Source organism: Neoarius graeffei, chromosome 7, assembly GCF_027579695.1.
Source record: "Neoarius graeffei isolate fNeoGra1 chromosome 7, fNeoGra1.pri, whole genome shotgun sequence".
NCBI classification, from domain to species: domain Eukaryota; kingdom Metazoa; phylum Chordata; class Actinopteri; order Siluriformes; family Ariidae; genus Neoarius; species Neoarius graeffei.
The window spans coordinates 9,845,608-9,857,992 of NC_083575.1; the positions used below are offsets into that span (position 1 = coordinate 9,845,608).

The window sequence follows — 12,385 nt, forward strand, 5'->3', positions numbered from 1 at the left end:
TTTGTGTCCCCCAGTGGTCCCGAATTCTGTGTTGTATTGTCCCGAATGGAAGCAATAGTGTCCCCATTTTTTTTCCTCTCTGAAATAACCAGTGGTTAATATTATCATATGAAGTTACTATTATATTTGTAACTATGCGATTTTGAACCCTTTATATCATTTTTACAATAAGTCACAAAACACAAGTGACACATGTCCGATACATCATCTACTTCAAAATTACAGTTATTGCATTTTCAGTTTATTAAACTTTGGCGATCTCACTGTATGAATAGATACCCGTTTATTTAAAGGGGCCAACTAGCTCATTCAGAAAATGTTTCAACTCCCTACATCTGCAGTACACTTTAGTTGAAAATAAGACCCCTTTTATGTTCATTTCATCTACTTATACCTTGAATATCTGTTGGCACTTATAAGGCCAACTTATCATTTTCACCATTACCGTTATCCATAGCCCTGTGATGACCTGGCGACTTGTCCAGGGTGTACCCCGCCTTTCGCCCGTAGTCAGATGGGATAGGCTCCAGCTTGCCTGCGACCCTGTAGAACAGGATAAAGCGGCTACAGATAATGAGATGAGACCGTTATCCATTTTTATGAACTTTCCCATTTTTATGAACTTTCCGTTATCCATTTTATGAACTTTCGCTGCCGAAACATCAACATAGTGCCAGGTCCGAGCCTAGTTGTGCTGCTGACTGACTAAACTTTCTGAACTAGAAAGACACCAAGAAAACTCACTTATTCTGTTGAACGGTATCTTCCGTCAATATCATCCACATCATTCCTGTTGTATTTTATAACGTGTCTAACAGTGTTCATTAAGTTCATTCAGTTGCTAGCGTTGCCTGCAGACCAGGCGATGACACTTTGGATCCTGAAGGTCCCGGAGACGTTATGTCTGGGCTTTCAGTTTCTTCCCCGCGGTCGGTCCGCTTCAACCACTTCAGCATTTTTGTTCTGGCAAGAGTCGGCGCAGCGTGTGCGGTAGCAATTCCATTCCAAGTCCATATAATGCGGACTCCGGCCGAAGATTCTAGAACAGAATGCGCTGCTCTGTAGCCTACGGATGCAGGTGCATCGAAAGTGTAGCTACTATGTATTTTTCGCTGTTAACGTTTTAAAATTAAAATTGACAAATTAGGTGAATGTCTACGTATGTGTTACGGCTTTGTAAATAATATTAATGTAGAACTTTTTTTTTCTAGATCTGTTTTTTTTTCCATTGTCCCGGGATTGTCCCAGATATGATAATTTTGTGTCCCGATGACATTTTTTTATGGTCCCCGGGACATCGGGACACCGTTAGTTTCGAGCGCTGCAGGGTGGCACGGTGGTGTAGTGGTTAGTGCTGTCGCCTCACAGCAAGAAGGTCCGGGTTCGAGCCCCGTGGCCGGCGAGGGCCTTTCTGTGCGGAGTTTGCATGTTCTCCCCGTGTCCGCGTGGGTTTCTTCCGGGTGCTCCGGTTTCCCCCACAGTCCAAAGACATGCAGGTTAGGTTAACTGGTGACTCTAAATTGACCGTAGGTGCGAATGTGAGTGTGAATGGTTGTCTGTGTCTATGTGTCAGCCCTGTGATGACCTGGCGACTTGTCCAGGGTGTACCCCGCCTTTCGCCCGTAGTCAGCTGGGATAGGCTCCAGCTTGCCTGCGACCCTGTAGAACAGGATAAAGCGGCTAGAGAGATGAGATGAGACATTTCATACATAAAAATGCAACTCAAAGCACTTTACAATGAAAAGAGAAAAATGCATTCTAAAAATAACTTCAGATAAAACAGAATTACAAAATAAATATATAGAAAATGTAAATGTTTCAATATCAAATAGAATTACTCAAATAATCTGAATACGTTGCAACATACAAACAGGAATAATACAACATTTAATTGTCAATGCACTGAAATGTACCTCAATAATTGCTCATAAAATGATGGATTTGAATGGTTTTACTGGTTTCTAATCAATAAAAATCTCTATTATGTCCCTTTATTTTGTTACAGTTTGGATAGATGTGTAAAAATGCATTGAGCATTTCTAAGCCTGATAATAGTGAACATTCCCAGTGCCCTACAAAATTATTGGCACCCCTTGTTAAGATTATTAAAAGGGTTTTCGAAAAAAATCCGCCTTTTCATGAAGTTGCTTCATCTTACACTGAAAAAATGAGAAAAACCCAACCTTTAATTAAAATAAATTTATTCAAAGAAAAGCTCATCTTTACAAGGGGTGCCCGTTCCTGCCAGCTTTTGGAAACCAAAAACCCAAAGAGTCATCACCAGGGTCGGGTCCAGGGTGATGCCCTGGTGGTAGGTTCAGGGGGTTGAAGCCCTCTGACGGAAAATGCTTTTAAGCAGTTTAAACCAGAAAATTGGGATCTACTGCACTGTTTTGCAGATGACTTTTGAAATATGTGTTAGCTGTCTTGGTTACCTTCCTCCTGCCACTCGTGACACAAAAATTCAAAACCATATTAAAAATTACCTTTGACTGCATACTTTCCAACTGATGTTACCGTGGTACGGTACCCACGTGGTCTCTGATGTTGCTGATTCCTTCATGTCCGATTGAAAAGTCCTGGCAGCGCAAGGATTTCCCTCTTTCGTGAAGGAAGTCTAACACCTGGATAGCTTTTTGAGTATTCCTCTTGAAATGTCTGCAACTTGCATTTTTGTTTAGAAATTAGGTCATTACCATCCATGACACGATCGTGTGCTTGTATCGAGCAACTGACCAACGGTGTTGACGCTGAATACTGTTGTGCTAAAAATAGCCAGAGCCAATAATGATTCTTTGGTCATTTCGCAACCCAGTACGCACTGTACAAGGAAGTAAGATGGCAGCAGCGCCGAGTGTCAAAACAACGGCCGAGTTTAACAGAGAAGTTTTCAGGTTTTTATTTTCAATGTTAATGACGTGGGCGGCACGGTGGTGTAGTGGTTAGCGCTGTCGCCTCACAGCAAGAAGGTCCTGGGTTCGAGCCCCGGGGCCGGCGAGGGCCTTTCTGTGTGGAGTTTGCATGTTCTCCCCGTGTCCGCGTGGGTTTCCTCCAGGTGCTCCGGTTTCCCCCACAGTCCAAAGACATGCAGGTTAGGTTAACTGGTGACTCTAAGTTGACCGTAGGTGTGAATGGTTGTCTGTGTCTATGTGTCAGCCCTGTGATGACCTGGCGACTTGTCCAGGGTGTACCCCGCCTTTCGCCCGTAGTCAGCTGGGATAGGCTCCAGCTTGCCTGCGACCCTGTAGAACAGGATAAAGCGGCTAGAGATAATGAGATGAGATGTTAATGACGTTAATATCAACAAAGGTTTGTTTTTCTTTTATTTCTACACAAAAAAAAAACAGAAAAAAATATATAAAATTACGTAAAACCGTAACAAATTCATGAAAATCCGTAGCGAGACTGTGAAAAGCGTAATGATTCCGGGCAAAGTGTAATAGTTGGCAGGTGTGGGTGCCAATAATTGTCGACAGCACTGTGTATTTTGTGTATGATTATTAGAAAGTAGAGACGTTCTGTAAGGGCTGTCCGGTCCCTGTACGAACGGAGCAGGAGTCTGGTTCGCATTGCCGGCAGTAAGTCAGACCTGTTCCCAGTGCATGTTGGACTCCGGCAGGGCTGCCCTTTGTCACCGGTTCTGTTCATACAGTTAGGTCCATATATATTTGGACACTGACACAAATTTTGTTTTTTTACCTGTTTACTGAAACATATTCAGGTTATAGTTATATAATGGACATGGACATAAAGTCCAGACTTTCAGCTTTCATTTGAGGGGATCCACATTAAAATTGGATGAAGGGTTTAGGAGTTTCAGCTCCTTAAAGGTGGGGTATGAGATTTTTTTCAGGAGTATTTTTTACCATATTGCTTGAAAAGCTCCTCACATCCATGTTGCAAGCAGTACAATAGAAGGTTTGACCCAAAAACGAAATATTTTAATCCAGTCTACAGTGTAAAATAAAGGAAAAACGCCATCCAATCCTATTGAGGTACCACCTCAAAATGATTGGATACTGACACGTCAATCAGACTGAAGCCCGCTAGCAGCCCGGCCCTTCTGTGTGTGTGTGTGTGTGTGTGTGTGTGTGTGTGTGAGAGAGCGAGCAGCCCCTCCCCCAACCCGCGCTCAGCAGGGAGAGACAGAAATGCACAGAAAAAGGTCCCTCCAAACAACGGGGATTTACATGAAAACGGAAGGAGATATTCACAAAATTCTTTCACAGTGAGCGCCACAAGGATCTCCTGAACACACTGATGTAATTTTTTGTCTGTAGTGCAAAAAATGACGTCACTAGAGCGAGTTAAAAACGAGTGACTTTTCTGCCAAGTTTATAATGGCAGTCTATGGGGCTGCGCGCCTGCCCTCTCCTCACTTTCAGGCTTCTCATTCAAAAACTGTAAATCCTATCGTTTAGGTAGACACATTGTGTGAATCAGGACAAGTGTGGCTACTACTTTTGAGAAAATTATGTGTGTGGAGTGAAAATTGGGGCTGAAAACACAGTTTAAATGAGAAAGTTTGAGCTATTTTCCCAAGCTCTCTACACTCTAACTTAATGAGACGCGGGGGGTGGGAGCATGGCGAGGGCGGGCTTGTTTCTTTTCAAAATATGGCTTGCGGGAACCGTTATTCCAAAATCTCGTACCCCACCTTTAACATGTGACACCCTGTTTTTAAAGGGACCAAAAGTAATTGGACAGTTGACGCAAAGGCTATTTCATGGGCAGGTGTGGGCAATTCCTTCGTTATGTCATTCTCAAGCAGATAAAAGACCTGGAGTTGATTTGAGGTGTGGTGCTTGCATTTGGACGATTTTGCTGTGAAGAAAACATGCAGTCAAAGGAGCTCTCCATGCAGGTGAAACAAGCCATCCTTAAGCTGCGAAAACAGAAAAAACCCATCGGAGAAATTGCTACGATATTAGGAGTGGCAAAATCTACAGTTTGGTACATCCTGAGAAAGAAAGAAAGCACTGGTGAACTCATCAATGCAAAAAGACCTGGACACCAACAGAAGACAACAGTGGTGGATGATCGCAGAATAATTTCCATGGTGAAGAGAAACCCCTTCACAACAGCCAACCAAGTGAACAACACTCTCCAGGAGGTAGGCGTATCAATATCCAAATCTACCATAAAGAGAAGACTGCATGAAAGTAAATACAGAGGGTTCACTGCACGGTGCAAGCCACTCATAAGCCTCAAGAATAAAAAGGCTAGATTGGACTTTGCTAAAAAAGCATCTAAAAAAGCCAGCACAGTTCTGGAAGAACATTCTTTGGACAGATGAAACCAAGATCAACCTCTACCAGAATGATGGCAAGGAAAAAGTATGGCGAAGGCGTGGTACAGCTCATGATCCAAAGCATACCACATCATCTGTAAAACACGGCGGAGGCAGTGTGATGGCTTGGGCATGCATGGCTGCCAGTGGCACTGGGTCACTAGTGTTTATTGATGATGTGACACAGGACAGAAGCAGCTGGATGAATTCTGAGGTATTCAGAGACATACTGTGTGCTCAAATCCAGCCAAGTGCAGCCAAACTGATTGGTCGGCGTTTCATAATACAGATGGACAATGACCCAAAACATAAAGCCAAAGCAACCCAGGAGTTTATTAAAGCAAAGAAGTGGAATATTCTTGAACGGCTAAGTCAGTCACCTGATCTCAACCCAATTGAGCATGCATTTCACTTGTTAAAGACTAAACTTCAGACAGAAAGGCCCACAAACAAACAGCAACTGAAAACCGCTGCAGTAAAGGCCTGGCAGAGCATTAAAAAGGAGGAAACACAGCGTCTGGTGATGTCCATGAGTTCAAGACTTCAGGCAGTCATTGCCAACAAAGAGTTTTCAACCAAGTATTAGAAATGAACATTTTATTTACAATTATTTAATTTGTTCAATTACTTTTGAGCCCCTGAAATGAAGGGATTGTGTTTAAAAAATGCTTTAGTTCCTCACATTTTTATGCAATCATTTTGTTCAACCCACTGAATTAAAGCTGAAAGTCTGAACTTCAACTGCATCTGAATTGTTTTGTTCAAAATAAATTGTGGTAATGTACAGAACCAAAATTAGAAAAATGTTGTCTCTGTCCAAATATTTATGGACCTAACTGTAATCTTTATGGACAGAATTTCTAGGTGCAGCCAGGGGCCGGAAGGAATCCTGTTTGGGAACCACAGGATTTCATCTCTGCTTTTTGCGGATGATGTTGTCCTGTTGGCTTCTCCAAACCAGGACCTTCAGCATGCACTGGGGCGGTTTGCAGTCGAGTGTGAAGCGGCTGGGATGAGAATCAGCACCTGCAAGTCCAAGGCCATGGTTCTCGACGGGAAAAGGGTGGCTTGCCCTCTCCAGGTTGGTGGAGAAGTCCTGCCTCAAGTGGAGGAGTTTAAGTATCTCGGGATCTTGTTCACGAGTGAGGGAAGGATAGAGCGTGAGATCGACAGGCGGATCGGTGCGGCCTCCGCAGTGATGCGGTCGCTTTACCGGTCCGTCGTGGTGAAGAAGGAGCTGAGCCAAAAGGCGAAGCTCTCGATTTACCGGTCAATCTACGTTCCGACTCTCACCTATGGTCATGAGCTTTGGGTAATGACCGAAAGAAGATGATCACGGATATAAGCGGCCGAAATGAGTTTCCTTCGCAGGGTGGCTGGGCGCTCCCTTAGAGATAGGGTGAGAAGCACAGTCACTCGGGAAGAGCTCGGAGTAGAGCCGCTGCTCCTCCACATCAAGAGGAACCAGCTGAGGTGGCTCAGGCATCTCTTTCGGATGCCTCCTGGACGCCTCCCTGGGGAGGTGTTCCAGGCATGTCTCCCCGGGAGGAGGCCCCGGGGAAGACCCAGGACACGCTGGAGAGACCATGTCTCTCGGCTGGCCTGGGAACGCCTCAGTGTTCTTCCCGAGGAGCTGGCCGAGGTGTCTGGGGAAAGGGAAGTTTGGGCTTCCATGCTCAGACTGCTCCCTCCGCGAACCGGCCCCGGATAAGCAGAAGAAGACGAGAGAGGCAAGAGACGTTCTGCTTGAACATTTTTTTTCAGTCATGTGACAAGCTGAAAAAAAAAAAGGAGGCTGGTGATGGAATGACTGTTTATCTGCGATATGATCAGTGAGAACAGGAACTAAACTGTCTCATGGGCGTAACGTTAAACATAACTAACAGTGGATAAAAATCACAATGTTGTTTACAAGTAAATTGAAAAACTGCCATCCTGTGCGAACTGTTGCGGTGTCAGAGGAGTAACATGTCTGACCCGGATGTGTCGTTTTCAGAAAATAATCAACTGCAAAGTGGTTATAGAACAGTAGCTCTGCTTCATGTCTGGCCACATCACAAGTGCAATGTTGTCCTGTCACATCACACCCAGAAGAGTTTTATTCCTGAATAAATGGAATTAAAACAGCCTTTATAACATCCGAGAAAGAGATTTCCAAGCGTGCGAAACGCTGATCAATCATTTTCGACTCTGTCGTAATTTCTCATGTCGGTTTCATTTGGGATCTTCTTCCTGATCTTCCCTGCGTCTGTATTTGTTTTCCCAACTGCCTGCTTTCCAGCTTCGCTTCCTGTTTCACCGTTTCATGCAATTATAGCAACAAATTGCTGATACTGAAGTAACTCTAGTAAGAACTCTGTACGCACCAGCTCCTGTCTGAGCCCGGTCTGTCGCTCGAGCAAGTCCGCTTTCGTCTTCTCTATTTCATGGTGCTGTCTCTTGATCAAATTCAGCTGCAGCATCACTTCAGACTCGAGCCGAGCCTGTGAACAGAGTAGAGTCTCTCCATCACCGAGCTGCAATACAGTTCCAACACACCTCGTTTGAATGTTAGTAAGGCATCAGTCTTTATACGGAACGCAGAAGTCAAGCTCATTGTGCCTGCAGTGTTTCAACAGATCATTTTGTTTGTAATAGGAGAACTGATGAGAGTTTGTGTGCTGGGAAAGAAGATCGCAATGTTTCTTTGTCAGGTCAGTGAGGTGTGAAAGACACGATGAGTCCAATGCAGTCGGAACTAATCTACTTCAAAAATACCTGTGGAATGTATTTCACACCTTTTCCACTGAATGCTAGCGTTCTCTCTGTTTGCCTTCAGAGTCTCATTTATTAACAGAGTGCGTAGAACCAGTACTCATGTCCTGAATGTAAGGGGTACTTCTTATCCTGTTTAGTTTAGTTTACCGAGATTAATGGAGAACTGAAGGCAAATTTTTTTTTATCATCAACATTCTATTTATCTCATTTTATTAAATATAGGAATGCATTTTTGATCGCTATTTTATCACTGCTATAGCAAGTTATGAGTGTTTGAACTATGCTCTGTAATCAGGGATCCCAGCAGTAATTGAAAAAAATAGAGGAATGTAAGAAACTATCAGCAGGGGTCAAGGGCGCTGAAAGCCCCCTGAAGCTGCTGAGATTTTAACATTTAAAGATGCTATAGAACACGTTTTTTACATAGATTTAACATAGAAAAGCAACAGAATTTAACAATAATGTGTATCTATTTGATGCCATATTTTGTAATCAATGACATACCGTAAAATACCAAATAATAGCCGAGTTCCAATTAACCGCCGAGTTCCCTTTAACGGCCGGGTGTACGCGTGTGTTGTGACAAATAAAGGCCGGTTCCGAATACTCGCCGGGGTCTAAAAAAAAAAAAAAAAGCGTCCGAACGTTCTATCTAGAATCTTGAGGCCCAGCACTTTTCTGGTTTTCTGGTGTTTAAACGATTTTGCATTGCATAGTTTTCTACCGAAACAATATGAATGAATGAATGAATGAATGAAATTATTTCTATAATACTGTTTACAACATTTTGTTACGTGATAATAAACATGCCATTTCAGTGTTATAATCTTGGTCTACCGTAATATTTCTTGAGGAATGCAACTCCGTAACTTTTGACAGATGTCTTAGCCACCCCTTTGGGTATACCCAACGAAAGCCAGCGTGTGTGGTGACATTGAGGACTGCGGGTTTCCAAGGTTGGACTGCTGCTTCTGTTAAACGACCTAAATTGCCGAATGCATGCGTCAAAGCACACACTGAGTTTTATTAAAGACCTTATACCATTTCACTTGCCCTTACCCATTCGGATCTGGAAGACGCTTTACAAAAAAGGTGAGAGCGTTCTAACATGCATTTCAGTCTGCTCGCGGCCAATCTAATCCAAGGGGCCTTTTCAACAAGTAATCTGTCGTGCACGTTGGGCAGAAGCACGCGTCAGGCAGGCAACATGTAGGCCTACAAGTCAGTAACCTATTCAACTAACTTTCATCCGAACTTTAAGTTTTCTGCGGGGTCGAGCCACCGTACCAACTCACTCGGGGAATAGGATCATATCGGCCAAATAGGGAGACGTCTTGGAGAGAAACGTGATGCAAGATGACAGTATGTAGCCACTGCAGGTCACTTATTTTTCAGCATAAGAAAAAACCCTTTGGTTTGACACTTCGCACCCTAATTATGTTGCTTCAACGTCGCGCCCTCCATGCAATTTCAGATTGACAGACATCGCGAAGCGCAAAGGGTGGAGGCTGCATGGGTGAGGGTGATAGCAAGTGACCATAACTTTGCAGAGTAATTAAATCACAGTGCTGCGCACAGACAATGGTGTGGTTCCTTGATTATTTTGTAAAGCATGCGCTTAACTAGTCATTAACAGGAAAAGGTGTGTGATTTGTCCTTTATCCACCCCGACTGTGCCATGCGAAGATGCATTCTGCGTCTTCAAAATTCCCCGAAGTCGGCACCGTGCTATCTGTAATCTAACTCTAAACAAACTGTAAGTTATACTGGTTAAAAGTAGGCCTATCTGAGAATGATTTTTTCCCCGTTTTGAGGTAGATTTTGGGGAAGGTGTTTGTGAAGAAGGAATTAATCGCCTGTTCCAAATAGCCGCCTAGTCTCTAATACGCGCCGGGTCTCTTACGTGATTGAGACAAATAATCGCCCGGGCTATTATTTGGTATTTTACAGTAAGTGGCAAAAAAAAAAAAATTGTTATTTAGCTATAAAAATTAGATGAAAATGTAGCTTTGAAGAATATACTTCTTCTAACCCGGACACTGTTCCACTATCTCTTTTATGGACGATATCTTTTTTTCCACGACATATTCAGGGCTGTGAAGTTGTAAATAAGAAATCCGAGGAAAACGGGGGGGGTTTTCACCAAGCCATTTTAGGTGTTATATGGTGTATTCTGAGCATTTCCTGCAAGTAAAAAATTGATCTCAACAAGTAAATATTTGAATAGTCTGAGACCCCGTCCACACGTAGCCGGGTATCTGCTAAATCGAAGATATTTTTCTACGTTTTGGCCTGTCATCCACATGAAAACACATCAAAAACAAATATTTAAAAAAACTCCGGGCAAAGTGAAGATTTTTGAAAACTCCGTGTATGCCTTTTCGTGTAGACAGAGATAACTGGAGTTTTGCGTTTTAGAACGTCACAATCTGCGCCAAAAAAATGACAACAACTCTGCCCTGACGTCAAACGTGCAACCTTTGTTTACTGCAGAAGCCAGATTAAGCATGGACTTAAGCTAGCCGCACACCACGGCGATCCACGCGGTACCGAACCGACCCGACCCATTTCAGAGCCGACTCCCGACAGGGCACGCACATATCCCCCGACTGTTGACGAGTGCAGTCGCGATTGAAGCGACACGTGACAACTTAATAGCTTTGTGATTGGCTATTGGATATCGTTACTGTTAAATCCAACACCTGAAGATGCTACAGGCTGAATTACAAATGACACAACATGGAATATGTAGCGCACTATCTAGGCCGCATGAGCTATTATTTCCAGCCTTAAATAGTGCACTTATATAGGGGAGTTAAAGCGATTTGGAATTCAGCCACACAACTTGAGCAGAGTGGCTTTCCAGCCCACTGTGTCTATGGATAAAGCTTCAGTCTATGGAATTACAGTATATACCTGCATTAGGTGCTACCAACACGTAGTTCTCGCGCTAGAAATTGTGTTTAATGATGTCACGTGTTATATGCGAAAGATATGATTGGCTATTGCTAGCGACTCTCGCCGATCAGTCTGGCTCCCGATTAGTTTTTCGAATCGGCTGTGAGATGAGTCGGTACCAATCGAAAACTAGTCTTTACGCCTGACTCGCGACTTCAGTTGGCTCGGTACGCTGAAAATCGGCGTAGTGTGCGGCTAGCTAAAGAGTAATGGATCGGAGTAGTGCCTTGAAAGTGTTAATTATTGTGCAGGTGCTATTTACATGTTTAATTTTAGAAGCCCAACTACTGCTCCAAGAGCACAGGCGATGTGATTAGGGGGTAGGATTTGGGGAAATAATGCCATCTACAGGTTTGGAATGCTTATGAATGTGATTGAAAACGCAGATGTTCGGTTATGTGTGGAAGGGATTTTTTTCGAAGACGAGGTGGTGTGGATAAAACATTTTTATAAACGGAGGGGGGGAAAATGTTCGGTTTTAAAAATACCCGGCTACGTGTGTACATGGCATTGGTCTTCATTTTGCCATATAAAATACCTATCAACAGTTTTCTCTTTTAAAATGAAAGATCCATGTAAAATACCTTGAAATATCTAATAAGTGCCTATGTATTTTATGTCTTAATCAAAATAAAAGTTAAAAAAAAAATGTGTAAATAACAATTTAAAGAAATGTTAATAAAAGAAAACTTTGATAGGCCTTTCAAAATGACTTTGTGAAAAATCATGCTCAATATTTAAGTGAGAGATACCTGTTGTCTTCCAAATTACACTTAATTCTTGTATTATGTCCTGGCTTTTTCCAAGAGTCTGTCACAATGTCTCTTGTCTACAGAGCAAAAGTTTAAAAAAACTAATGTTTCTTATCTAATATATTATTTACATCTTTTCTTTTACTTCTGGCTCCTTCTATTCCTCTTTGCATCACTCCCAGCTATTTCTTTCAATTCATCTTTCAGTAATGCTATTAGTTATTAGCAGTGATGGGAATAACGGCGTTAGAAATAAACGGCGTTACTAACGGCGTTACTTTTTTTAGTAACAAGTAATCTAACTAATTACTTTTTACATCGTTATAACGCCGCTCCCGTTACTTACAATAAAATGCTCTGCGTTACTTTATTAAAGCTGTTTTCATCTGGCGCGCTGCTCGTTCAGCCTTTCTTTCCTCTGCTTTAGTGTGGGGCGGGGAGACGCGAGACAACGGCATAGTCAGCCAATCAGAGTAGCTTTGGACAACATACGTAGGTAGGCTCCGCCTACTGCACTACTGCACACACTTTCAATCGGAAGACCCAGCGATGGCGAGCGGTCAGCCCAGCACTGCGCTTTCACACTGGAAATACAGCCAGGACTTTTCATTACTTGAAATAAAAGGCA

The 12,385-nt window shown here is 42.9% G+C and overlaps 1 protein-coding gene across 1 annotated transcript in view; it reads right to left on the minus strand.

Moving 5' to 3' along the window:
- Positions 1–12,385, minus strand: part of ccdc172 (coiled-coil domain containing 172) — a 52,610-nt gene that overhangs the window by 19,521 nt on the left and 20,704 nt on the right. Inside the window, exon 3 of the mRNA XM_060924595.1 lies at positions 7,657–7,773. Coding sequence (XP_060780578.1) covers positions 7,657–7,773 — 117 coding nt within the window. The remainder of the gene's footprint in view (positions 1–7,656; positions 7,774–12,385) is intronic.